Source organism: Corvus kubaryi, unplaced genomic scaffold, assembly GCF_017639235.1.
Source record: "Corvus kubaryi isolate FWS band 111438036 unplaced genomic scaffold, C.kubaryi_AGA036_p1.0 66, whole genome shotgun sequence".
NCBI classification, from domain to species: Eukaryota; Metazoa; Chordata; class Aves; order Passeriformes; family Corvidae; genus Corvus; species Corvus kubaryi.
In genome coordinates this window covers 6,042,670-6,068,859 of record NW_024582054.1, presented here as the reverse complement: position 1 = coordinate 6,068,859, position 26,190 = coordinate 6,042,670, and the positions used below count along the sequence as shown (strand labels likewise).

The 26,190-nt window shown below is 35.2% G+C and overlaps 1 protein-coding gene across 3 annotated transcripts in view; it reads left to right on the top strand.

Moving 5' to 3' along the window:
• Window positions 1-26,190, top strand: part of SPRED1 (sprouty related EVH1 domain containing 1) — a 58,515-nt gene that overhangs the window by 21,651 nt on the left and 10,674 nt on the right. Inside the window, exons 1-4 of one of the 3 annotated variants that reach the window (XM_042047084.1) lie at window positions 7,747-7,903; window positions 12,761-12,935; window positions 20,841-21,009; window positions 22,276-22,325. In XM_042047084.1, the coding sequence (XP_041903018.1) occupies window positions 12,792-12,935; window positions 20,841-21,009; window positions 22,276-22,325 (363 nt within the window). In that variant the 5' untranslated portion in view covers window positions 7,747-7,903; window positions 12,761-12,791. Of the gene's footprint in view, window positions 1-7,746; window positions 7,916-12,760; window positions 12,936-20,840; window positions 21,010-22,275; window positions 22,326-26,190 lie in introns of those variants that run through there. The other 2 variants (XM_042047085.1, XM_042047083.1) reach the window with 2 other exon arrangements.

Here is a 26,190-nt window from a genome sequence, read left to right as displayed (position 1 = left end):
GCAGAGTAGTTTCAGGAAAGATTAAAAGAAATCTGATTGCTGTGCGTTTTCAGCTGTCTCTGCTTACTCAGAGTTACTTACTTCTTAAAACCATTCTTTCCACTCCTTCATGATGCTTACCAGTTTTCCACCTGTTAAAACTGTTAATATGATGTAGATTTTGATACAATAATTTGTATTTGCTGGCAATTACTTAATATACAGTTAAAAATGAAAAATTTCTATCTTACTCTGGGTTTTTTAATTGGAACCAATCTAACCAATTTTTTTCTAACTTAAATTTGGCTACAAGATTTTATACTTCTCTTTTAATCCAGGAAAAAAATCAGTGTATTATAGAACGCCACAGCATAAGTATTGCATGTTAAACAGCAATGTGCATTGTGATTATGCTTCTCATTGATGAAGGGCACCTAGTTTTTCCTCATGTGGCTGCTTCTTGTTTGGGAAAAGGAAATACTGTTTCCTTTCTCTTTCCTACTCCTTCTGCATCCCTTATTTTTTTTTTTTTTCTCCTTTTCTCCTTTTCTTTTCTCCTTCTTTTCTTTGCTCTGCTAATGTTATTTACTTGGCAGGGGACAATTTATACAAGCCATATTTTCACTCTCAATCTTTTCATGTCACTGACTTTTGAAACATCTATTACTTCACTTTGGTTACTTGAGTTCTGGCATTTTTAGCTCCCTCTTCTTCCCCTTAAATAACTCTTAGGCAATCCCTTTTTTGGTGCTTCCTAAAGAAACAAATGTGTTAGCTGGGGGTTTTTTTGTTTTTTTTTTTTTTTTATCATCTTTTTATGTAGAATAGGCAATATCAAGTTTTGTACTTGGTCTTTGGTGAAAAGGCCTCATACAGGTGGTTGTCTTGAGCATTGGCCATACGATGCTTTCCAGTCAACACAGGGGTGTTGAAACAAACAAGGATGAGCTACAAGGATGTAGCTACCTAATGGTATAAATTGCCTAGTGACAGTTCTAGAATTCTTCTACTCAAATAATTGCTTCTCTTTATTAGTATTATTCTTTTTAAGAACTTACTGACTAAAAAAGTCTTTTATCCATTCCTCCCAGTATTATTGAACTTACAGGCAAATGAATCTGTCTAGGAATTGCTGCATGACTAGAGAAGATTCTTTCTTCTCTTCCAAGTCAATATAACTTCTTGATATTTGAGCAACCAAATTTAAGAAGCAGAGCCCTCAAAAACACTATTTTACATCCTATATGTAAAGCTCATATGTGATAAATGCATTCCCAGTGTTGGGTTTTGAGTGAAATGTACAGAATTCTGTCAGATGTACTTGTATGATACAGCCAATATTTGAGGCTTAAATTGCTAAATAGTGAAAATTTTGGCTCAAAATTTAGGGATTATTTGTTAGCACAACTAAAGCAGTTACTTGTAATATGCTGTTGGTCTTTTGACCTTGCTTTTCAGCATGCATAATAAAATGCTGGTTGCTTTTCTTCAGCTAATAAAACAGTTAATGACTTCTCCTGGCTTATTTGAGTTACTTGGATAGTATCCTTGCAGATAAAAGTACTCAAAATTCATTGTTGTTTATAATAAGAGAAAATTATTTGTAATCATCACTGTTTTGATAGTAGACTCTGTCCTGGGAATATGAATATAGAAGGTCCTTCTGTTGCTGCAATAAAAGCAAAGTTCTGTAACAAAACACGTGGGTACTAACGAAACAGCAAAATTAAAATCCTCGAGTTTGATCTTCTCCATCTATACCTATTTGTTCTATCAGTTTAATTTCTCCATATGTTTATTGAATATATAAAGTCTTCTGTCTCTCTGAGCAGAGATATTTAGTTTTCTGGTTGTATTTCTTCAATTATACAGTCAGGATTCATTTCCAGTACTGTTAAATACAGGGACACAAGTATTTTTGGAATGACTTAATGTATATCTCATTAATTTAGTAAGATTTTTTGGTTTTGTACTTTAGCTTATATTTTATAAGCTATTATACTCTATTTTGTATAATAGAAGTGGCAAATAGCCACTTAAAACATTTTTACAGTGGGTAGCAATCAGTTTCGTCTAGTAAAGCTGTGCAACATAGAAGTCAGAGCTGCACAAAAAAAAGAATCTGCTTAGTGGTTCCTACATGACATTTTTGTCTCAATGATTGACTTCAGCTAAAAGGCCATTGTTTCACTTCTTGCTTGGATTCTACTGTCTAGAAACTGTTTTGAGCTTCCATTGCACCATGTTGCACTTGCTGTAATGGTACTCTAATCAGATGTTTTGTGCAATTTGACTTAGCTCACTCCATCAGAAATTCCTCGTTATGGTGAAGTTCCACCCTAAACCATAATTTATCATAGAATTATTTGTATTAGAAGGGACTGCAGAGGTCATCTAGTTCCACCCCCCTGCCATGGACAGGGGCATCTTCCACTAGACCAGGTTGCTCAATGCCTCATCTAAGACACCCTTGAAAATGTCCAGAAAGGGAGCATACACTGCTTTTATGGGAAGCCTGTTCCAGTGCCTCACCACACTCAGAGCAAAGAACTTCTCCCTAATATCTAAACCTATCCTTCACCAGTTTAAGGCCATTACCCTTCTAATGGTATTAATGGTTTTAAAAGTCCAAAGAGGAAACAAGGAGATGTGATTATAACACTAAATTGTCTCATTATCTCATCATCTCTGTTGTAACCCTTTGTTTTGGATTGTGTTGTTGCCAAAACAAGGAAAATGTATCTGGTGGATCCCTTTTAAGTAGCTGAATAGACAGAGATTATTATAGGAGTTCTCATGACTATCATTTATAAAGAATTTGTTCTTATTTTGGTTTATTACGTATTTGGTGGGGCAGGGGAATGCATGTGTACTCCTTACTCTTTTTTTGTGCAGTTGCTTACAAGTTTCTAAACTTTTTTTCTGGAATAGCAGCAAATAATGGAACTTAAATAATCTTCATTTTGAACTCAGAGGCTTTTCAGTGCCTTGTTATTGCTTTGTTCTGTGTTATGTTCATACACTACCCATGTATTCATTACATGCAGCTTTTTGTAGAAACTTGTGAAGAATATTACTTCAGCAGTAATTGGAGTGGGGAATGTAGTAAATCAAGGCTTAGTTACACTTTTTGGGATGTACTGTTAGAATTCCTATATTTTGATCTTAGGGCTCGTGAATCACCTATTTCTATGCTTAGACTGCTGGTTAGGCTGCGAATTATTACTGAGATTATCAAACATAATCATACAATTACATAATGGCTATGTAAGTTACATTATTCATGCTGAGGTATGGCAAATATAAAGGGCATACCATTGAAACATTTTGAATAATCTTATTAATCTTTTGTTTTTTCTAGTTTGATGGATTATTGTAATAGAAATATTTGCATTTGTCTTTATTTCAATTTACTTCCTCTCTCTGAAATAGTCATGGTTTCTTAAAACTACGGAAAAGACTGGTTCAAGCCACAAAACATGGTGCTGTGTAGCAAGGGAATGGTAGCTTCTTTTTCTGGTCAGTGAACATACACCTTTAAAATAGTTCTTTAAAATAGAACTTTCTCAAGTTTACAAGCTTGTCTTTCTTAAGGCTCATTTGGACTTTCTTTTTTACTCTGATGTTGGTGTTGTTAAGCATTTTGCAGTTTGGTTTGTAGTCTTTCTGTTTTGTTAGTGCCGACATTTATGATTTGTCCATTTGTGTGTGTTTGAAACATCCTTTTGGATATTTATTGTTTTCTTATTATGTTAAAAGTAGAAATTTAGGGATTTTCTTAGAATAGAATTTACTTTGCAAGATCTCTTTCATATTGTCTGGTTAAAGTCCTTGAAAAGCCACGTCAATGTAAATGTTGAGACAAGCTTTAGATTTAACAATATCAATGAATGATACAACAATTTCAATTCACATGGGTTTAAACACATGAATGTTGTTTGTATACAACATTCATTAGCAATCTCACAGCTCAACAAGGCTGTTAAAGGAAGAGTATTTTTAAAAGTATGGATATGCTTTATTTGGTTCCAGGTTCTGTTCCTTTTCTGTGCAGGCTGAGTGGGAATGCATGCCAGAAATGACCTGTACCTTTTTAAAATTTCTTTTAATGTGATAAGAATAAAATTTAAATTTTGTGCTTGCCTACCTAATATTAAGTGTTATTTTAGGTGAGTAAGCTCAGTGGATCTTATGCTTTTTTCTACCATAATGTGTTGCCAAAAGTTCAAGACTATGCAGCAGCTCACCCCCTAAGCTCTTTACACCAACAGGCAACTCAAAGCTTCATTGAATTGTGCTCATTACAGATGGACCCGGCCCAAAGGGTCTGTAGTCCAGGACAACCTGACAGAAATTCAGACAGAGTAAATACAAAAAATCTGTGACAATGTTTTCTGGTCTGTTTGAGAAAGTATAACAGCTTTGTCCTTTATTTTTGCTATGTAAGTTCTTAGGTGGAGGAAAATAATAGCTTTCTGAACATTTGTGGGGTACTATTCCTAAATACAACAAGCAGTGGAATAAGAAGTACACAGGTGCTTGTTTGAAAATAGCATGTCTAGTACCTCCTGTTATACCTTAGGGTAGCTAAAATTGTTCATGAGGGATGTGTTAGTTACCTTCATCTTATTTTAGTGGTCAAGAACTTTATTACAAAATGGCTTTTTTTATTAATGTATTCACATCTGTTAACAGGGTTTCCAGTCCTGCCATCCATAACCTCAGTAACTAGATGACCAGCTTGGACAATGAGAGTGATCTAATTGCACTTGCATACTTGATACTTGGACTTTGTGAGCATATAAGACTGGAGGAAAATGGCTCTGAGAGAAGAGAGAATTCTGACCTGTTCAGATACAACTATTACCTAAAATCTTTCCATAAGTTGTTGTTCTAAACTGTAGTAATCATTGCTTTTCCCAGGAAAATGAAGTGCAACTGAATCTGTAAGCTTCATTAAAAAAAAAAAAAAAAAAAAAAATTATAGACTGGATGGATGTTGTCTGAAGACATTTACTGGAAGTGTCAAGTTGTCTTAGTCTTAGTGGAATCTGCCTTAGGCTGCAGACTTGTGCTTGTCCTAAGTTTGCTGAAGAGCTCAAGAAAATGAAAAGCTTGTGTTCCATCATTTCTTTAGATGTTCCTTTGTTTTTGCAAGGTTGGAAAGAAATGGTAACTTTTCTTATTAAAAAAAAACCCCAAACTAAACCTCTTTCTCTTGTTTTATTTGTGGGCTCTTTAACCTTTCTCTACACGTTTCCATGGTAAGCAAATCAGAATTAATACATGGCATCAATAACCCAGTAGCTTGGTAAGAAACAAGTAATGATTTCACGGAATTAAAAGAGGGTACAGACAGTTCTGTGCTATAAATTGAATGAAGAGATTCCTGTGGATCTTCAGAAACTCTGGGGTAAGGAAGAAGTAAAAAACTATGAGAATATATGCAGAGAAGGGAAGACGGGTTAGGATGGAGAGTGGATATTTTTGGAGTTACGGCTGTCAGCTTTTAAAAATGAGGCAAATTTAGGGTTTTCTGGAGGAAGCCCATTAAACTTGGAGGGTACATGAGTACCACGATCTGACCACTCGAATTGTGTTACCCATCTGCCTAAAATTGAATGGAATCCAGTCCAGGAGTCCTTGGTACCAGCAGTCCTCTGTTGTGAACAGGCAGCTGTGGAAGTGATCAAAAAGCATCTTCCATGTCCATCTTATCCCACAGACTACTACAAAAGGGATTACATACTGTATGCTGTTTATTTAGTTCTGCTACATGTGTCCAAAACCTGTAGAGCCATCTTTGAATGTTACTTTGATTCTTTTTCATTTTTGTGGGGAAGGGTAGAAAGAAAAGTAAGTTTGTTTGGGGGTTTTATTTTATTGTGTATTTTATATTAGTTGCCATTTTCTAAGTAATATGCCTTGACCAGATGGTGTTACAGAACTCTTTCTCTTATGAAAACGTAGGCCTTCAGAAGGCAGTTTCTTTAAAAGGTGTAGAATCCAATGTGTTGTGATCTCCTTTAGTGTGATAAAATATTACTTTATTTAACCCTTATGGATGACCTACAGAAGTAAGAGAAAGTAGCTACAATTATTAAACAAGAGAAGATGCTGGGGAGCAGGGCTAAAATGTTTTTCATACAAATGTCAAATACATACTTTGTATGTAATTTTGATGGGTTTCAAATCTTAACAGCTTCTCCAACAGAGCTTATGGCAGCAGCCATTCTTCCTTGCAGCATTAATTTACATGGACATACATCTTAATTTGTCTATATTCAAATAGGAGCACTAGAACCCCATTCCTATTTTTAATTTTTTCTTTTATTGTTCTTATTTTGTCTCCAAGAGAACACTTCACAAGAGCAATATACTATTTTGACACTTGTTCATTTGGGTCTCATTTTCCCTTTTGAATTGTAGGTGCACTGTCAAGCACCTTGTTTTATGAGCCTCTTCTGCTAAATAATAATTGTAATCATGTATTTTTGGCCCTTTCAGGATACGAGTTAACCCTTCCTTACATAATACAGTTTCCCATGTAGATTTTTCCTTTTACAATTTTGGGTACAAGCCATTTTGCTTGGTAGTTCAGGTTTCTTTAAGTAGATTTTCTTCTTGTTGTTTTGTTTTGTAGATTTTTGGGGTTTGTTTTTTGAGCAGAAATGTTCCATTCAGGTTTTTTGACAAAATCAGTGTGGTTACCAATATCTTAAACGTAACAGCATTTGTCTGTAGTTCCTCCTGGAAATCCATGTCTTTCCTTGCTAAACTCCTCACAGAAATAAACTTCCTAGGCATATTAGCTGTTTATTGTGAGGAATACTTCTTGCATCTTTTTAGAGGAGAAAATCTGCCAAGTTTTGCATTCTACCAGAGTAAGAGTTTTGTGTTTATTCTGATTTGTTGATATAATTTTGAGAGGAGAAGGGTAACAGTCATGTTAAGCAGAGCCTCGTTTAGTAGCTGTTATGGCAATATCCTCTTCATTAAAAAATAATAAGATATGCTGTCATACATTTTTGTGATGTAAATTATGTCTTCTTTAGCCCTTGTGCTACATTTGCATCTCCTTCTGTTTTAGGTAAGTCATTAATATTTTGTACCAGTGGCACTCATTCTCTAAACCTTTAGTAACAAAGGGTTTATAACATCAGCAGTGTACTAATAAGATTATGTGATATTGGTGAAATTATTTTTTTTCTACATTGAGTCAATACTCAAAAAATGCTATCTGCGAGTAAAACAGATTTTAGCTCAGTGGTCTGGCAGTACCTTTTGGTACTCAGACATGCACGTACTCATGAGCACTTCTCTAGCTGGGAATCATAAAGTCTTCTGCTAAGCTGTTTGGATAATAAGAACCATAAAAAGCCAAGTGTGGTTCATGTATGCTCCTTTGGTAAGGCTACAAACACAAAAGTATATTGCAGCAGAAGCTGGAGGGGCTAAAGTACGTGTGTAAAGTGCCAGTCAAAGGTAAAGAGCCTTGATCCATGGGCATTTCACATTTGGAGAAAAGCCTGGAGCTGTTACTTGTGTGCCAGCAAAGATAGTGTAATTTCATAGCAGAGTGTGTCACGATTTTTCAGAACGCCTTTTTTTTTCCCTTAGCCTTGTCAGAAGTGTTTAAACAGCAGTTTGCACAGTGACAACTCTTGCTTCAAAGTATCATGAATTCTTATAAATTAACCCATATTGGTTATATTTACGAAGTTGTATTTTTTTTTAATTGCTGTGCTTTGAAATAGGATATTAAATAAAAGAAAGAATAATTGAGATTGGAAGGCATCTCTGGAGGTCATCTTCCCTGCTGCTCCAAGAAGGGTCACCTATAACAGGTTACCCAGGACTGTGTCCAGATGGCTTTTGAAACTCTCCAAGGATGGAAACTCCGCAACTTCTCTGGATAACCTGTGTTAGTACTCAGGTGCCGTCACAGTGAAAAAGTGGTTGCTGATGTTCAAATGGAACTTCCTGTGTTTCAGTTTGTATCTGTTGTCTCTGGTGCTCTCACTGGGCACCATTGAAAAGAGCTTCTGCCTGTCCTCTTCACACTCTCTCTTCAGCTATGTATACACTGATGAGATACCCATGAGTCTTTTGTTCTTCGGGCTAAGCAGTCCCAGCTCTCTCAGCCTTCCCTCCTCCAATGGATGCTTCAGTCTCTTAATCATTTTTGTTGCACTGTGCTGGACCCACTCCAGGAGCTCCATGTCTCTTGTGTACTGGAAAGCTCAACACTGGACAAAGCTCTCCAGGTGTGGCTTCAGTAGTGCTGAGTAGAGACAGAGGATCACCTTCTGTGACCTGCTGGCAACACTTCTAATTGCAGCTGGGACACTGGAAGTTGGCCTCCTTTGTCCATGTGGCATGTTTTTGGCTTGTGTTCAGCTTGGTGTCCATATGAAACTCGAGGTCCTTTTCTTCAAATCAGCTTTCCAGCTTTGAAAGAAATTATAAGTCTAAATATTTTTACCAAAGCTGAAAAAGTCAGTTTCTTCTGTGGTTCAATTTATAATTCCACTTGCAGATCCAGGTTTCTTGATGGTAATGGTAGTAAGCTGTATAGTACTAAAAAAAAAATTGCAGTTACAGTACAATTGTTTTAAGCAACACTTCTGAAATCACTTTTGTTTTTCAGACCTATTTTAAAATAGAAATGTGCAAAATGCAGTACAAGTAAAAGAATGGCAATGTTTAGTATGAATTAGGAGAGGGAAGATTTGCTTACTGTTGATACTAGGTTAAAATAAATGTAAAGCAACAAGATGGCTGATTCCCCACTTCCCCCAACATCTCTTCCCCTTTTTCTCTGGGAAAAGTATTTTGGCAGAAAATTCTTAATATTCATTCTCTTTTGCTTGGCTAATGGAACAAAGGACAAATGTAGTAACATTTGTTATCTTTAGTTGTCTTGATATTAAATGTAATAAATACCCCAAATTATAAAAATAATTTACTTTTTACACAAAACCAATAAATAATCACAGTGATGAAATTACAATTGTCTTACTTCCCCGGCCACCAAAAGCAGGATTATTCCTTAGTTGTTGAGCTGAAGGTCCCAGCCTGTCTTGGCCAGTGACGTGCTTCCTGAGCTTGCACAACAGTTTGGTCATCCAGCTCATAAGTCAGTTTGGGCCCAAGAGCATTACAGTGATATAAACACACAGTTTTTTGAGGGAGGAGAGAGCCTTTAAAACCTCTTGTCAGATTTTAATGCTTGATGTTCTTAAAATGCCTGCTGATGGTAGGCAAGGACTGTAGGTCATATCTTTCCTGTCCACTTAATGGTTTATAACCCTTTGATTTTGCCACTAATGCTTTCTCAGGCTGCTTAGTTCACCCCATCTCAGATTTTGATTTTGGTGTAAGAATAATCTTTATTTGATTATGCTTTTAGAGTGAAACTTCATGCAACATATTTAATATGCTATCTTAAAATTGCTTCATTTCAGGTTTACTAGGTATAGCACTCAGACACATGCTGTACTCCTCAGTAAATCTTCACTGCTAGAGGGAAAAAATACTGCAGACAACTTTTTTTTCTCTTTCTCCTTTATTCCAATTTATAATTCCCTTTAATCGCATAAGAATACCATACTCTTATCTCCTACCTGAGGCACTCAGATGTTAGAGTGATCTGTTTCCCTAGTTGTTAAGCACTAATTTTGGATTCCAGTGTCGTTGTCCCCAGTCTTACTCATCCTCGTACTGACTTTAGGAAAGCAGCATGCCCCTTTGGCCAGAATACAATCTCCTTTAAACCTTGCACTGCCTCAAGAATTTCCAGGGACCGCAACCAAAACCAGGGAGTCTCAAGAAAAGTTGGCTTCCGTACAGTAGCTTCGGACCTGCTGTTGCAATGCTGCTCTTCATGCTCCATTTCACACGCTTGTGGTAGCTCTGGTAAAAGGCTTTGTAAGAGCAATGCTCAACTGATTGCCCTGTTTGTTTGGTTTTTCTTTTGTTCAGGTATTCCTGATAGAGCTGCTAAACATGCAAGAGTAGGTAAAAACCTCAGGCTGTGTTAGGAAAACACTGAAGCCTTGTCTGCCCTTTCTCCCACCGCTAAGGTACACCAGCAGTGTAACAATTTGTTCTAAAGTTCCCAAGAGTAGATGGGGCTGTAATGCTTAGAGATACAAGACTTCTGAGTGCTTTCATAGTGCCAGTAGTGTGACAGGCAGATGCTGTTTTGTTTGCAGAGGATTTTGGAAATGGGAATCATTCATGGGTCCTGCCAGCATTCTGGCTAATTGCAAGCCAGGTTGTGTTGTTACTGAAAATAGCTATTGTTACCAATTATGAGTTCCATTCAAATATAAAAAATAATATTAAAAAACAGCCACCAACAGAAACATAAAACTAAAAATCTCTTTGTAGACTTTGGCATTGTTACAGGTAAAGAATTTGTCTAGTTAATCTACAGGGTGGTTGTATGGGAAAACTGGCTTGTTTCAATTTAAGAGATTATTCATTAAATATTACCTTGGGGAATTTTACTTTGCACTAATGCAGTAGATTTGATAGTAGTTTCTAAAATATTTGAAAGGATAAATGTTTAACGTATTCATTTGGAATATATGGAAAGCAAAACTCAAGATTGTTAGCTAGACCACACTAGGCATCTCAGTATAGGATAGGGGGAAAAATCCCAACACTGTCAGAAAACTCTATTGAATGGAAGTAGCTTAAGCCTCCTTCTTTGCTTCTCCTTAGCAGTTCTTGTAAAGAAAATGGATGTGGAGTGTGAACTTTCATTTTAAGAAAAAATTAATGTTATAGTCTTAGCTTTCTTGTGGAGCCTAAGGGAAGTTCTCTTTAACTGTCCTCTTGCTGCTGTCTGTTGATATACAAAAAAACCCCTCTAATATTCAGATTTATGACCAAATTTATGGAGTGAATAACTTCAAAGCTAAATTTGTGGTTTGCTTAAATTGAGAATAGCAATGACAGTTTTTCGGTTTAACCAATCCTATTTCTTATTGTTTTAGAGGAGAGTCTTGGTGTCTTCAGTTTCTGTCAGAAGAGGTTCTTCTGAGAGAAATGAGGTGAAAGACTACCTGTGTATGAAGTGTACAACTACAATCTGACCTTAGCTCTGAGTGAAACACAGTGACAGAGACCAGTGAAGGAATAATTCAACTCTCAGTAATATTATTAAGCATCAAGATGCAGCCATTTTTATTTGCAGATATTAGAATTGTGATAGATGCGTACAATGAAGGATTGGCTTTTTCTTTATTATATTTGTCTGCTGTGTTTGAGTACTTAAGTAAAAGATGTTGGTAGAGAAATGGTGAGCAACATTGACTGAACTGTCATTTTAACTATTAGATTTAGAGAGATGACAGGGCTTTGCTCAGAGGCAGCAAACAAAATTTAGCTGCCTATAAGCTAAAAATTTATAGTCTTGTATAATTTTCCATTTTGCAAACCATTATGTATTTAAGCCTTAGATGCCTCCAGCAAAATTCTTATACATACATATATATATATACACACACACAAGTGAATCATATGTGTGAATCATATGTGTGTGTGAGAATGTAATATATTAATTACGCAAAAAAGCCTACCTTTGTTATTTTGGGATATTGGGGGGGGGGTGAGGGGAAGGTGTTGGAAATAAAGCAGTGATCTTTTAAAAGTGCAACATCTTGGTGAATAGTTTTATCTCAAATACAGAAGGAACAACTTTGTCCTCTACTGATGTTTCCTCTTCAACCCTTAAATTTGACATCACTAGTGCTAACTGGCATAAGTACTTAAACCCGCACCAGGAATATATTGCAAAAAGATAACACCTTATTTTAAGGTGTTGAAATGTTCAGTCATTAACTGCTGCATTCATCCAGTAATCTGTACTTCAAATGTAGCATCTTATAACATCCTTGGCAAGCCATGGGGTTTTCCAAGTGATGTAGTGGCAAATTCACAACCAAAACTAAAAGTTTACATTTAATTTAAAAGAAAAAACTAAGAGCAGAGAGAGAGAGAGAGAAATGACCAAAACCTCTTTTTCCAATACTCTGGAATTTGGATTTTAAGTAATGACATGACAATAATTTGTTTATTTTGTAAGAATACTAAATGATGGAAAAAGGTGTTAGATTGTAAAATGCAAGTAATTTTACACCCGATGCAAATGCAGGAGAGAAATAGCAAGTAGACACTGCAAGTATGGATTTTAAGTAGCTATAACTGGTTCTGTTTTCAAACCCCACAATGTGTGTCTTGACCTACCCTTGCAAAGGACAGGTTATATGCATGGGGAGGAGAGCTGGATGAAGGGAAGCAGGGTTTCTGGCTAGAAGCCTGTTCTTGTTTAGATTTCAGTGACAGAAGGCCTGACCTCTTTCTGTTTTCTTGTTCTCTTTTCTGTGCAATTTCATGGTGGCTGACTGGCTTCATGATTAGTCTAAAATAAATCAGGAGTTGATTCTTATTCTCTTTCCAGCCCTCTAGCTAGATCACTGAGTGTAAAGTTCTTAGAAGAATATGAGTTTTGACTAGGCAACTATATTCTCTGGTTAAGTCTCTGTACAAAAGATCACAAGCTCTGAGACATCCTAATGAAGGCATAAAAATACAGAGGAACATTTTTTCGAGAGTGGTCTTACATTGGTTTCTGCTAGGTGATGTTTGTGGAAAGACTATTAATTATCGTGATCTTGGTTGTGGCTTTGTTGGTTTTGTTTTGTTTTTAACTAGACTTAGCTGGTTTAAGTTTATGGAAAACTAATTTCTTCTTTTGCTTCTCTTTCAGTAATAGTTATGCACGAGTGCGAGCTGTGGTGATGACCCGGGATGACTCAAGTGGTGGATGGTTACCACTTGGAGGGGGTGGACTAAGCTGTGTCACAGTCTTCAAAGTCATTCCCCAGGAAGAGAATAGCTGTGCTGATTTTCTTATCCATGGAGAACGACTCAGGGATAAAACGGTAACAATTTGCATCTATTTAATGATCATATTAAAACTATATGGGACATAAGTATAGATGCTTGCTTATTATTGCTTGTAGACTACGAAGTAAATTTATAGTCTCAGTCTAATGCTGTTGCTGAACTTTTCTATAACAATGATTATGTATCAAAAGAGTCAGTTATTTGTTTTAAATGTTTTTAAATGTTATACCCTGCTTTTTTAGAACTAAGTACATTGATTTTTTAGAAATTTTCCATACATTTTGGGAAACATTTTGCTTTTTTCTTCCAATGAAAGATTAGAGTTAAATCTTGTTTATATACCAGTGATAATACATTTAATAGGAGTGCTGAAATGAGAATTTTATTATGAACATGAAATCAGATGAAATTCCTCAGGAATGATTTGCTTAGTTGTGGAATATGGCTATGACAAAAAGTAGCCATTTTACATGAGAACAACTTCATATGGGAAGACAGCATGAAGCTGACAGGTCCGAGAACTGACCTGGATTGATGAACACATAGACAGTATTCATTCATCAGGAACCTTACATAAAATACCAGTAATAAACATCTCTTAAATAGCATCATGAAAATCAGCCTCACAAAAGGAAAACTGGTGCAGGATCTCAGCCATTTCTACATGCAGAGCTAAGACAAAATGGGCTTACAAAGGATTGCTTGGTTACTTGTGTGGCAAACATTTCTGAATGGGGGCTGTGTCTTACTGTGGAAAAAACGCGAAGTGGCGAAGGCACAAAAGCTCCATCTTAATGACTTTTATCAAGAATTTATTCTTTTCTGCCAATGAATTTTGACTCCTCTGTAAGCTTAAAAGATAGAATTACTTCTCATACTGTACTGCTGACCCTTCCTCAAAAACACCAGTTTCTCCCTTGAGGCAGGACTGCTGAGTTTTCTGCCTTGACTGTGACTCTGTAGGAAGAGAGCATATAAATAGAAATTCTGCTGACTCAGTTGTTTCAGTGGGGCGTAGCACTATTAGCAGAGTACCCTGTGTTCCCACACAGCTATGTGCACCTGCAGTTCCTTCCTCACTTTGCAGTAGTTCCCTTTAGAATTTTTTTAGCCTCGTCGAGGCTCTTTTTGAGAAGCTTAATTGCATTTAGAGATACTTGATAGTTTTCTCGTAATTCTTAATACTTGGAACATTCACAGCTTGCCTTAAAAATAATATAATGCTCAGAACTAAAGACTGGTTTAATGTTTTTCCTGCATGCATATAAAAATGTCCAGCCATCAGTGTCCTAATCTGTTTGTGGTGTTCTCTTTTCCGTTTCCTCTAGGCAAGCCTTGTTTTGTTTCCACTTCTGGTTGAAGGTTTTAAATGTTTCTCCTCCACTTCCTGTCTAAAATTAAGCTCATGTTAGCGTGAATATGTTTTCCAAACCTTTATTGTCTTGAACAGTTTGTTTTGTTTTCGGTTTTTTGTGTGTGTCCCGTCCTGTGTCCATCTGTCTTACTTCTACTTGCTCCCCAAATGTGACCTAACTAGTTGGTCAGAGCAGATTGTAACCTTCCTGTAGTTATGGGAAATTGCTGTTGGAAGTCAGCCCCTCAAAAACACAGGATAAAAGGTGGAAGAAGTGCAGCTAGGATGAACATCTCTCCTGTGTGTATTGAACAAAGCTCAGGGAACTAAAAAATATAGATTTAGGGTGTGGAGAAGAATACTGGAGAGCCAGTGATTCTTTGATAACTGAGTGAAAGGTCACTATGTATTAATGTATTTCCACAGACTTCAGATAATGCAATTATAAGCAACAGCTAATATGTAATGAATTAACGACCAAGTTGTGTAGTATGCAACAAGACCCCACTTGGCACAGAAGAAACAAGATCCTACGTATATGTGATGGCAAAATTAGGTCATGACACTTACTTAGAAGGGCAGAAGGTAGCAGGGACTGAAAGAGAAATTCTGTTGGACACATCACTGATTCTAAAACTTTTCTGATCCTTATGCTTTCAATATGGTTAATGGTTTTACATTTGTTCTTAGGATATTGCTGTGGATTCACTGTTCAAGCACAATTTTTAACAATTTTTAATTAAGTCAAGCAATTGGGGTTTTAGTCCAAATAGAATTGACAGGTGACTATTATATTTCATAATAGTGATATATTTTATTTTTTATTTAAAAATAAAAGTGGAAGCCACTGTATTTGCTGTTGAGTAGAGACCAAATATTTTGATCATCTTCATATTTTGAGGAAGTGTTATGCTGAATCTGCTGTTTCTGTGCCCCAACTTCCCTCTAGTCTCATTTTAGAATGCCCTTGGTAATCTCAATGCCTGAATAATCTTAGAAGTTAGTAGTATGCTGTTTAGTTGGTTGCTCTGCCATTGTACTTGAAAAGAGAATGTAACAATATTTTTTTAATAACAAACAGTTTTGAACATTTAAGTTTTTCAGGCTTTGAGTATGTGTGTCTTCAGGAATGTTTAATCTACTGTGATATCTAGAAGTCACTTGGACCATGGTTTCCAGTTCACTGACTTTTTTGCAAGGTACACACAGCTGTTTCTGAAAATACTTCTATGGATTAAAAGAGAAAGTCATCTTTACAAATGGAACATCCTCTAAAGTCACACATTGTTAAAATACCTTTCTAATCAAGATTGTCTTGATTTTTCTCTGGCCAGTAAGTCTCTTCTTTTGTGAACTGGCTTAGCTTCCAGAAAATGTACAGAAATTCCCTTATCCTGGAAACCTAGGATTGTGGAACTTGGAGCACTTTTCTGACACAGGGCAGCATAGGTTTTGAAATATCTTAGGTTAGAAAGTAAATGGTGTTCAGTTCTATGGCTTTTACCTAAGATAAATGGGAATCATAATGCCAGTATAACTGTTTAACCTATGTGTCAGTACAAAGGCGGAATTCTCTCCAAAGCAGCTTGAAATCCATAGGTGAGGTATTTGATGGAGGTATCTTCCAGATGCCTCTTAAATGGTTGTACTGAAGAGGAATGAATTAGCTTTAGTTGCTGCTTCTCCAAGTGCTGCTTCTGATGCTACATTGCAGTTCCATTCCAGTGTGTCATATCTTGCCATGTATTTTATAGGCTATGCAGGCATTTAATTACAACTATAGATCTCAATCTGTAAATCAGCTGCATAAATTAAATACTCTGGAATGAACATCAAAATATTGAAGTTCCTTGTTGGAGAGGGCTGGTGTTGTTTCTTTTTAAACCTGAAAGGCAGGTTGCTGTCAGCCCTTCTATGAACCAGCTTCAGACTACATGTAGAACTTCCAAAATTTTTGTGCAGTACGAAGCTATTTAAAATATTTTGTGGTATTCACAAAAAGCATCTTAGTTATCTGAGAAGAAAATCAAAGTGATGACACCACTGAATTAACTTGAGAGAGAATGCTCCCTGCTAGTTTGCTCAGGTTTAGATTTGTGTTGGAATGTAAGGGTATTTTGTGAAGACTTTTCACATAATTACACATTTCCCCCTTTATTATAATCACCTTCCTAGATCTGGCTCCAGCCAGTCTGCTTGGAACAGTTGCACTTCCTCATAACCTGGTCAGGTGTGCTGTTCTCTCCTTCTGTGTTTACAGTAGCTCTCTTCTATCTTAATAGCACTACTGTTAAACATATATTAGGCACAAACTTACTGGGTTTTAGGCATTGGTGAATTTTACCTTCTTGAACAAAAAGTTTAATAGACTTCTCTGGTTTATTTTCTTCTCCAGACTTTTGCCATGCAAGTTTTTATCAATGGAGAAAGAAAAATATTACTAGTATCTTTTAGGTCATGAATCAGGAGTGACAAAGTTTAAAATCTTTCTGTTGAAGAACAACTAATTGTGTAAAGGGAGAGGCACAAAACTAAAACTGAATATAAATACCATTCTCTTTTAAAAGTCTGCTGTTTACAAACTGAAATACTTGCTTTTTTAAATTGTCTTTAAAGTTTGAAGGAAGATTGATTCTGATGGGCTGTAGTACAGCGCTTACATCATCTTTTTTTAACTGAATCAAAAAAAGTATGCATAGAATAATTATGTCATATGGTTACCATGGCACTGGGTCCATATACTCAGTATATTCATTCTGTAGCATGAATATACTCAGGTCATGTTGCTTGTTCCCAAGAGTGAAGCAGAAAAGGCATCGAAAAACGATGTGCTTTTATGTTTGTAGATTTGGGTTGGGAATGAAAAACAGTGAAGCTGTCTATCTTACATGTGCTCTTGTAAGCTTTGAAAGTACAGCTAGAAACCAGTAAAATACTATCCAGTATCTCGAAATGTTCAATTATTTAGTCTGTTATCAAGATAGAAATTTGTATCAAATGCAAAAGTTTTTTTCTTATTTTTTTCTGAAATAAGCTCTAAATAATGATGTCATATCTTAAATACTCACTTCTGTTAAAAAAAATTTGGTTTTATGTGCTGAAGTAGAAAATTTCTGACTCTGGAGATTGATCTTGTCTATATAAGTCAAATAGATTTTATTGTCTTTAGACAATTTAGTTTTTAGAGGTGAGAAAAGAAACATTAAGCAAACAAGTATTTTTGAGTAGCAATGAATTCATTAGTGTTACACTTAGTGACATCTAGATATTAAAAGGATTTTTTCATTAAATAATAGGAGACATACAGTTGTATTTATGCTCTGACAATTTAAATTTTGATCGTTTGTGGATCTGGTTTTCTTCTGTCTTGAGTCTGATGACTCTGCAACATTTTCTATTATCTGCCCATGTAGATGTATCATATTGGCATGGAAGTCTTATGTTAAGTCTCCAAACAAAGAAAACCTTCAGAACAGTAACTCACAGGGTGTTTTTTGAAATGAAACTTAGTTAAGCTGTAGGCACTTTATTTACAATTTTTCAGGTCTTTGCTGTGCTTATCCCTGGAGATCTTGGGGAAGGTCTACCTAAAAAGGTTTGGGAGTGCTTATTTTGGGTAACTGCGTGGGAGAGTATATGATGTTCACCTATGATGTGGAGAGTTCTGAACCATAGCAAAGTGCACTAAAATATAATCGGAGTTTTGAAATATATCTGCATTGAAAAGGCTTCGTTTCCATTTCCAGACCTTAGAGAATATGTGTATGAGGATACTTCCTCCCCAGCCCCAGTGATAGTTTGTATGCTTGAGCAAAAAGAAACCATTAGCAAAATTAAGGTTCACAGTTTAAAAATTCACTATTGCTGCAAAGCATAGAAGTGTTTCAGGGAGAGAAAAATGCTTCAGGGGATGGTTGGTATGTTTTTTTTATTTGATTTGGATTTTTTGTATTTCTGGATGTAACAAAAACTATTGAAGGGCTGAATGTTTATAAATTTGTGTCCCACTGCTAATTGAGACCTGTAGCTTTTGAGTTTTCTCTGAGGTCGGGCAGGCATCAAGTCTTTCTTGTATAGATTCTTATATCTGATAACACATACAATTTTGATGCAACATATTTTTCCCTTTTCAGTGCCCTTTCACTTATATCCTATGTGTTAACTGGTCTGTTTTCATACAGGTTTAGATGGGAAAAATCAGTGTCATCCCCTCAAATGTATTGTTTCCTTGAATCAAGTTGAAAACAATTGCAGTGTTGGATGGGATGTTTTTTGTTAATCATTGCTTGTCATATAAAATGTGAGGGTTGGAAGTGGGGGGTGAGTGTTGCTTTTTGGGGTGGAGTGAGTTGGTCTGGGGATTTTCTAGTTTGGTTTGCGTGTCTTTGAAAATCATAGCTCCTACTTAGTGAAGTTTTAATCCAGTTTTTATCTCTAGTGGTAAAATTGTTACTGGATATGAATTTTCAGTATTAAGTAATCTGGATTAATTCCTTCGGGACCAGAAATTCATTGTGATGCTATAAAATCAGGCTTGCAGTACTTTTTGTTGATGTTTTGTGTTGATGCACACAAAATAGACTGTGAAAATAGTTGGTGTTAATGTATTAGAGGTCCCCCTAAAGAGCTCACAGACCTAGAAAAGGCAGTGGTGTGAGAAGCCTTCATTTTTAACTGCTCTTTGAAGGAGGAAGCGAGTTTAAAATCATCCAGAGGAACAAAGAACGATTATTTGATACACCTTAGAACTGCAGAATTATACTTTTTTTCTTCTTGCAGCACCTTTTCCTGCAGACCTACAGCAAATAGTTAGATTCCTTTCTATGTTTTCTTGTAGGCAGTTTTACCTACATATTGTTGACCATTTAGGGAGTTCCGAGTGGAGAAACAAAAAAATTATTTTAGTGCTGAATGAGTTTATATGTGCAGAAAGAATATTACCCTTCTAGAGGCAGAGGTAAAAGGCAATAACAGTTGAGAGAAGATGATTACTGGTGGGGTGTAGGGGGAATGAATAATGAAGAACAAGAGAAAAAACCTATTTGCCTATGTAATAATTAGACAATGAAAGGAGAAGAAGAACACAAAGAATATGTAAGAATAACCTAAGTACAGATTTATTTCTTTTTTTTAATTGGAGGGTATTTTCTCAGTTGTTTATACTTAAACTAATTTTACCACATCCTGTGAGGAATTTTGTATTTTTTCTCTCAAAAAGCCACATATGTAACAAAACAAAAAATTAGAATTCTAAAAGTGCATCAATGAAATTATAGAATATTACTGAAATGATAGAATATTGAAATTCCTCATTCATCTCTCAGTGTAAGCCTTCATCATCAAATACCGATACAGAGGTACAAGTTGTCTTGCTGGGAGCTTTATTGTACTGCTATGGGAGCAGATCAATGCACCTCCCTCCATACTTTCTTGTTCACATTGGGTTTTTTTAAATCAAGAAACACTCAGTGTAAAAATGTTGCTTAAAATAATTTTTGCCAGTAAACTAAATATTCAAATATATTTTTAAAACCAGATTATTTAAAGGAGAAATGATAGGGCTTTCCAGTACCTGAAGGAAGCCTGCAAAAAAAGCTGGAGACGGATTATTTAATAGAGCATGTAGTGACAGGACAAGGCAGAATGGCTTCAAATTTAAAGAGGGTGGATTTAGATCACATACTAGGAAAAAATTCTTTATTGTGAGGGTGGTGAGGCACTGGAACAGGTAGCCCAGAAAAGTGGTGAATGCTCAGTTCCTGGAAGTGTTCAAGGCCATCTTGGATGGAGCTGTGAGCAACCTGGTCTAGTGGAAGGTGTCGCTGCCCATGGCAGGGGGGTTGGAACAAGTTGGTCTTTGAGGTTTCTTTCAGCCCAAACTATTTTATGATTCTATGTGAAGACTGTGACTTTGCTTCATAACTGAATGTGCATGTATACCAGTAATGATTTTTTAGGCCAAATAATTCTGTTAATTATTCCTAGTTACTGGTTCTTTATAGCTGAACATGAGCCACAAATGTATTTTTGTCTAGGTGCAGGCAGTAGTACATTCATAAAGATTTTAAGTTTTATTAATTTCATTTTTTAAAACAATTCTCTTGTATTACTTTCACTTGTCTAGTAGCCTTTCTGGGAGACATCTGAAAATCTTCCTGAAAGCAGCATGAAGTTAGCCTAGTGCTAAAAGATTTTGTAGATCCCAGTGATACAGCAAAATCTGGTATCAGCACACATAATGCTTTTTGGGGGGATGTGACCTATTTGCTGAACATCTATCAAATCTGTACTGGTTGTTGCAGGTATAAGATACTTTTGTGAGTATGAGATTTTTGAATAGGAAGGTTGACTCAGTAAACAAATTGTGTCTTCAACCCATAACACTTATCAGCAACCAATAGTGAATAATTTGGCCATAATGCAAATGAAGTTAAAATTACATCCTTGTAGCAGGAAGAAATTTGAAAAGAGACCTCTATCTGCTCTTATGATGTATATTTTTAGGTAGTTCACAAAGACTTCCTTTTGTTCTCAAATTTGATATATTGGTCATTGATATCTTTTCCTTCTGTTTTCTTCCTGAAAGGTGGTCTTGGAATGCACATTAAAGAAAGACCTCGTTTACAACAAAGTTACTCCTACTTTTTACCACTGGAAGATTGATGACAAAAAGTTTGGCCTCACATTTCAGAGTCCTGCTGATGCAAGAGCATTTGATAGAGGTATTCGGAGAGCAGTAGAGGATATTTCTCAAGGTACATATTTCAGGTGAAAGACTTGGTGGGGTGGAGGGACATTGAGTGTTTACTAAATTAGATGTCAAAGCACTTTGTGTAACATTAACACTGACAGTATTTAAGCATGTGGATTAAACTATAGTATATTGAGATTTTAATAGTTTTTGAAATAGTACTGGCATTTCTAAAGTGCCATTCATCCAAGTGTCTTAAATTGTTTCACAGACACTAATAAAGTAATTTCCTGAAACACCCCTGCATAATAAAGCATTGCCTCTTTCTTTTAGATGTGAAGAAATGGAGGAAGCTGGAGTGTTATATTCTCTCACTTGGATCTTAGCAGCTTTTTGCAACTCCTGTGTTCTTATAGGATAAGCTAGGAAGTTGAATGATTTGTGACCTGTTGAGTGCTCTCTTTATTTGCACATACTTTCAGTTAATAGTTTAGTTTTTACTAACAGCTGACAGTGTAGTTCTGAGGAAAGGTTTTTAGGAACAGTAGAAGAATTTACTCAGATAGCAATATGGCCAACTGGTTCCAGAGCTTAATTGAATTCATGGAAACCAGTGAACAAACTGAAGGATATCATCAAGCCTAGATTCTGAGCTGAAAATGATAAATGTATTGCTGGATTGAGACAAGGAGGGAAGAGAACAGGTGTCTGTTGAATTGAAAGAACAACTCTTTCAGACTTGTAAAAAGTAACTTTATTTAGGGATTTTATGTGTGTTGTCCTCCTAAGAAAGGGAGGAACATGTTTCTGAAGGGAAATGCTTTTTGACATACTATAATGACTGCTCTTGAATTGTGTTGATATCATCTATATCCCTTCAAGACAAATAATTAGAGAACATAAGAGTCATTTTTTTCTCTTAGGGTCTTACAGTTTCAATTTTTGCTGATTTACAGCAAAATACAGCACAGTATGCATTCATGCCAACCAAATGTGTCTGCCTTTAATTTTCAAAATGCTACATTAAAAGGAATATACTCCCTTGCTTCTGACTGCTGATAAGACTTTGAAAATGCTTTTATAAGAAAGCTGGGGACAAGAGAGAGGAGTGTGGCTAGGAATACTCAGAATATAAAATGCAGAATGTAGAAATGAGCAATGCTTACTAAATCAACTTGAAATACAGTGATCTATAGATTAAAAAAGTGAACAAGAATATTTATATCATCATCACTGGATATTGAGAGATGGTGTGGATTATTGGAAGCAGTAAGTGTAAATAAGAAGAAAATAACCTTGTCTACTTTTTTTTTTTCTTCTTTATGTAAAGGTTATCCACCCTCCCAAAGTGATGTTGAAGTGGCAGAAGACTGCTTTCAAGTGAGTAAATTTTTAAATTAATTGTGCATTTTTTCTTTTGCAAATGTACTGAACAGATTTTGCTGTCATTAGTGAGACTAAGCAAAATAAGAGCAATAGCAAAATTCAGTTTAATGAAATAAGTTCCAGAACAATTATCTAGAAGACTTACTATACTGTCTGTCCTAAACTAAGTAGTCATTATTTAATCTATAGGATCATTAACTATCCTGAGTTTAATTTTTAAGTTCAAAATGTCTGTTCAAGTTATATGTCCTCTTTGATTTTATTGAAATATGAAATATTCTTCTGGGAAAAAGAAAATAGAGGGATGAAGAATTTCTTTACTTGTACATCCTGTTTGTTTTCTTAGATTTCACTTCGCAGTGATAAAGCACTTCTAACATAAAATGGTTAGAGTTGATACCGAGACAATGGTTAAAAGAATCTAGTCCAAAGAGAGAAGTTCAGATGATTTTTAAAAACACACTGAAGATAAAGTAGTCTCTTGTTGAGATTCAAGTTTTTATTGATCCTTTTTCACACTATTCAATTTCTGTAAGTCATAATGGCTTAAGAGATAAAAATTTGTCCAACCATGCTTCAGAGTTACAGTGCTTTACATGTGTACCATATCATATACCATGGGTACTGTAACACTGATGCATAGTACTGCCTGGTAATATCCAAGATCCATGTAATTAAAAAGCCAGTATAAAAAAAATTATGGAGATATATAGATATATATACACAGAGAGAGTAAATAACTATAATATAGCTGAGTAAATCCTACTTGTGTCTATGTATACTTGTCATGTTTTCATTCTTATTTATGGTTTTAGGGAAAGCCGTGTCTTCATTCACACATATATTCAGTTTTCAGAGTGCAGATATTTAAATTAATATGAAGATTGTAAAAAACAAGTTGACTCAGGGGTCTTAGTGACTATTCAGAAAACCGATAGTGTTACTAAGTGATTTCTTCTGGGAAAGAGTCTTGTCACTTATGCAATAATAAATTCTGTATCAGTGTAAATAGATCCAGTGTAAAACCTCTGCAACATAAAATTAAGAAAATTAGCAGCCAGCTTTGAAGATATTATGATAGGAGACTGAGAGTCAAGTATTTAGAAAGGATACTGCAATGCAGTGGCAATACAGAAGTCTCCTGATATCTTTTCATTTTGTGGTAGAAGAAATGTATTTCTTTGTGTAAGTGTTGGCTGTGCAACCACCTGTTGTTCTTTATTTGCAGTGCTTTATTTTAAGGCACTTGAAAGTAAAATTGCTATAAATATTAGATATTTCAGATTTTAAAAAGAAATGAGATTTTGACAGGGTGAAGGAAATGTGTGCCAAAGTTAATGCAGTCCTTAATCAACTCTTAAAAGACTTGCTTAAACATGGTTTGTTGCAAGGATTAATAATTGAGCCATTTCTAATTGAACAGGCCTAATGAGATTAGAACAAACCAATTACCTCTTGATTTTGCTGCCTAGTTATTACATTTCTATATAAGGATGCCAAAATTGAGGAAAATATCTGAGATTCTTTATAGTTACAAATTTGTTATTGGGAAAGTGGAGAAAAGTGTATTTACAACATCTCTTGTATATACATGTGAATATCAATACACCACCTATTTACATATGTAAATATAGGTTTACTTTATCTTCCATTTAAAAAAATAAATGCATATATTTTTAAAAATGTCTATAAAACAGATTATAAAAATACACACTATATATATAGTACAGGTAGAAACAATCTTGTGTGGTACAAACTGCTGGTAGAATTGTCTTTTACATTTTAGACAGGAAAACATACTTAATGACTTTATCACAATACACATTGCTTAATAGTGGATTTGTGCTGTGGATAGATGTCCTGTTTTCTAAAGACAAAAAAGCTAGCCAATATCTCTTACCATATCTCTGCATACCGAAGTAAAATAAATGATACTAGTATTGTCTATCAATAACAATACCCAAGGGGGGAGAAAAAAGGAAATGCAGGAAAAACAGAATCCACCCTGGTTTTAGCTATGCTTCATCTAAACCAGGTTTATGTATCAATAACGAAACTGTAATTGCAGGGTAATGAACATAAGTGTAGAAAAATTGCAGCATTTTAGTTACAGGCATCAGGTCTAGTCTCCAAGAATACCTTTGAAATACTGAATAGTCCACATTCTCTTTCAAATTATTAATTCCTTCCCCTCCCAAGGTTGATACTCTGATAAGTGAAAGTGGATACCCCAGGGTCTTTTTAACTTGATGGGTAAAACCATCTTTCTTTAAAGATAATATATTGAATATTTGAGGAGTCATGCTGACTTGTCCCCCACTTCTTGCCACCTCTATGTAGTTTAAAAGGCTTAGTGATTTTTTGCTTCCCTGTTTATTTTATAATCTGTTTTCTAAAGTCTCTATTAGTATTTTTGAGTGTATTTTGGAGTATATCTATGCAAGGGCTTTTTAGAGTATGGATAGAATATTAATGAGTAATTTTTCCTATACTGTTCTAGTCATCTTACACAGCAGGAATCCAATATTTAGTGTACATTTGAAGTATAAGTATAGTATTTAGTTTGTACATAAATTTCATTAACAGTGGCTTGTTTTTGTTGTTTCGTTTTTTAATGAAGATGACTAGATGAAGAAGGCTAAACATGCTTCATAAATTATTTTACTGGCTGGTTATATTTGGTGCTACGAAGAATAAATAAAAGGATCCAAATAAGATCAAAAATTATCATCTGACTGTGAAATCTCAATGCTTCTTTTTAATAAGTATTATCACATTTTATAGAAGTAGTTAGCAGAAATAGTCATTGTCCAAAAGTTGTATTTGCATACTTTAAATGTAAATAAAAAACTGCACTCTTGTCTTGTGCCTTCTAGGCTAGAAATTGGCTTGTTATGTTATACCTTGGTTCACTAAATTTTTGACTTTTTTATTTGCATTTTGTAAATAAAATCTCCCAGAGAAGGCATTCTTTTTGCTGAAGATCAAATTTATCATTTTAAGAAGACATACCTTCATTATAGTTTCTTTAGCCTCTTTGTTGTTCACAAATAATGTTAAAATCCTAGTATTAAAATATTATCGCTTAAGGGTTTTCATGGTTGCTTAGATTATTACAATTATTTTCAGTTGTTTAATTAACTTATTAGATGCAAATTTTTCCTATCATCAAATAAGCCCTAGTCTTACCTGATTAATTTCAAATAGAAATACACAAATGAGTTAAAGCAGAGCTGTCTGACTTCCTGTAATGTTGGTAAATGGAACCTGGAAATGTATATGTACTTACATGGAAATACACATTGGGAATTTGTTTTGTTATGAAGTTTAGATGTTTTTGGTATAAAATCTTGCATTTTTAATGTAGTAAATGAGCAGCTTGTGTAAGTCAGTTTGCTTGTTTGTTAAAAGATTGGCTCAGATTCTTTTCCTCTACCAATTGTAAACTTCTTGCTCTAAAATTCATCTGGCTTAGTTTAAAAAAAAAATATGTAAAAAAATTCTTTTCTCCTTAGAAGTAAATCTAAATGAAATCTAGAGCTCATGCATTTTAAGTTATTTTTGTGGGGGTTTTGAATCCTGTGATGCATAGGTCTTGCTTTTGTGAACTGAAAAATAGAGTACTTGAGCTTTAATTTCTTTCAGGTTTTGTTGATTCAGCCATATTGGTGTTATTTATAGGCTACTAACACATTTTAACAGTTTTGAAGTAATAAGAATTGGATCACTTATGCAGTGCCAGAAGAAAACTGTAGACTGATAAATTGTAAGCAGAAAATAAAAAGGTTGGCTTGTTCTTTCAGGAGTAAGTACATTGGACTTTTTGTTAGTAGGAAGGGGAAAAGACCTGCAACTTACA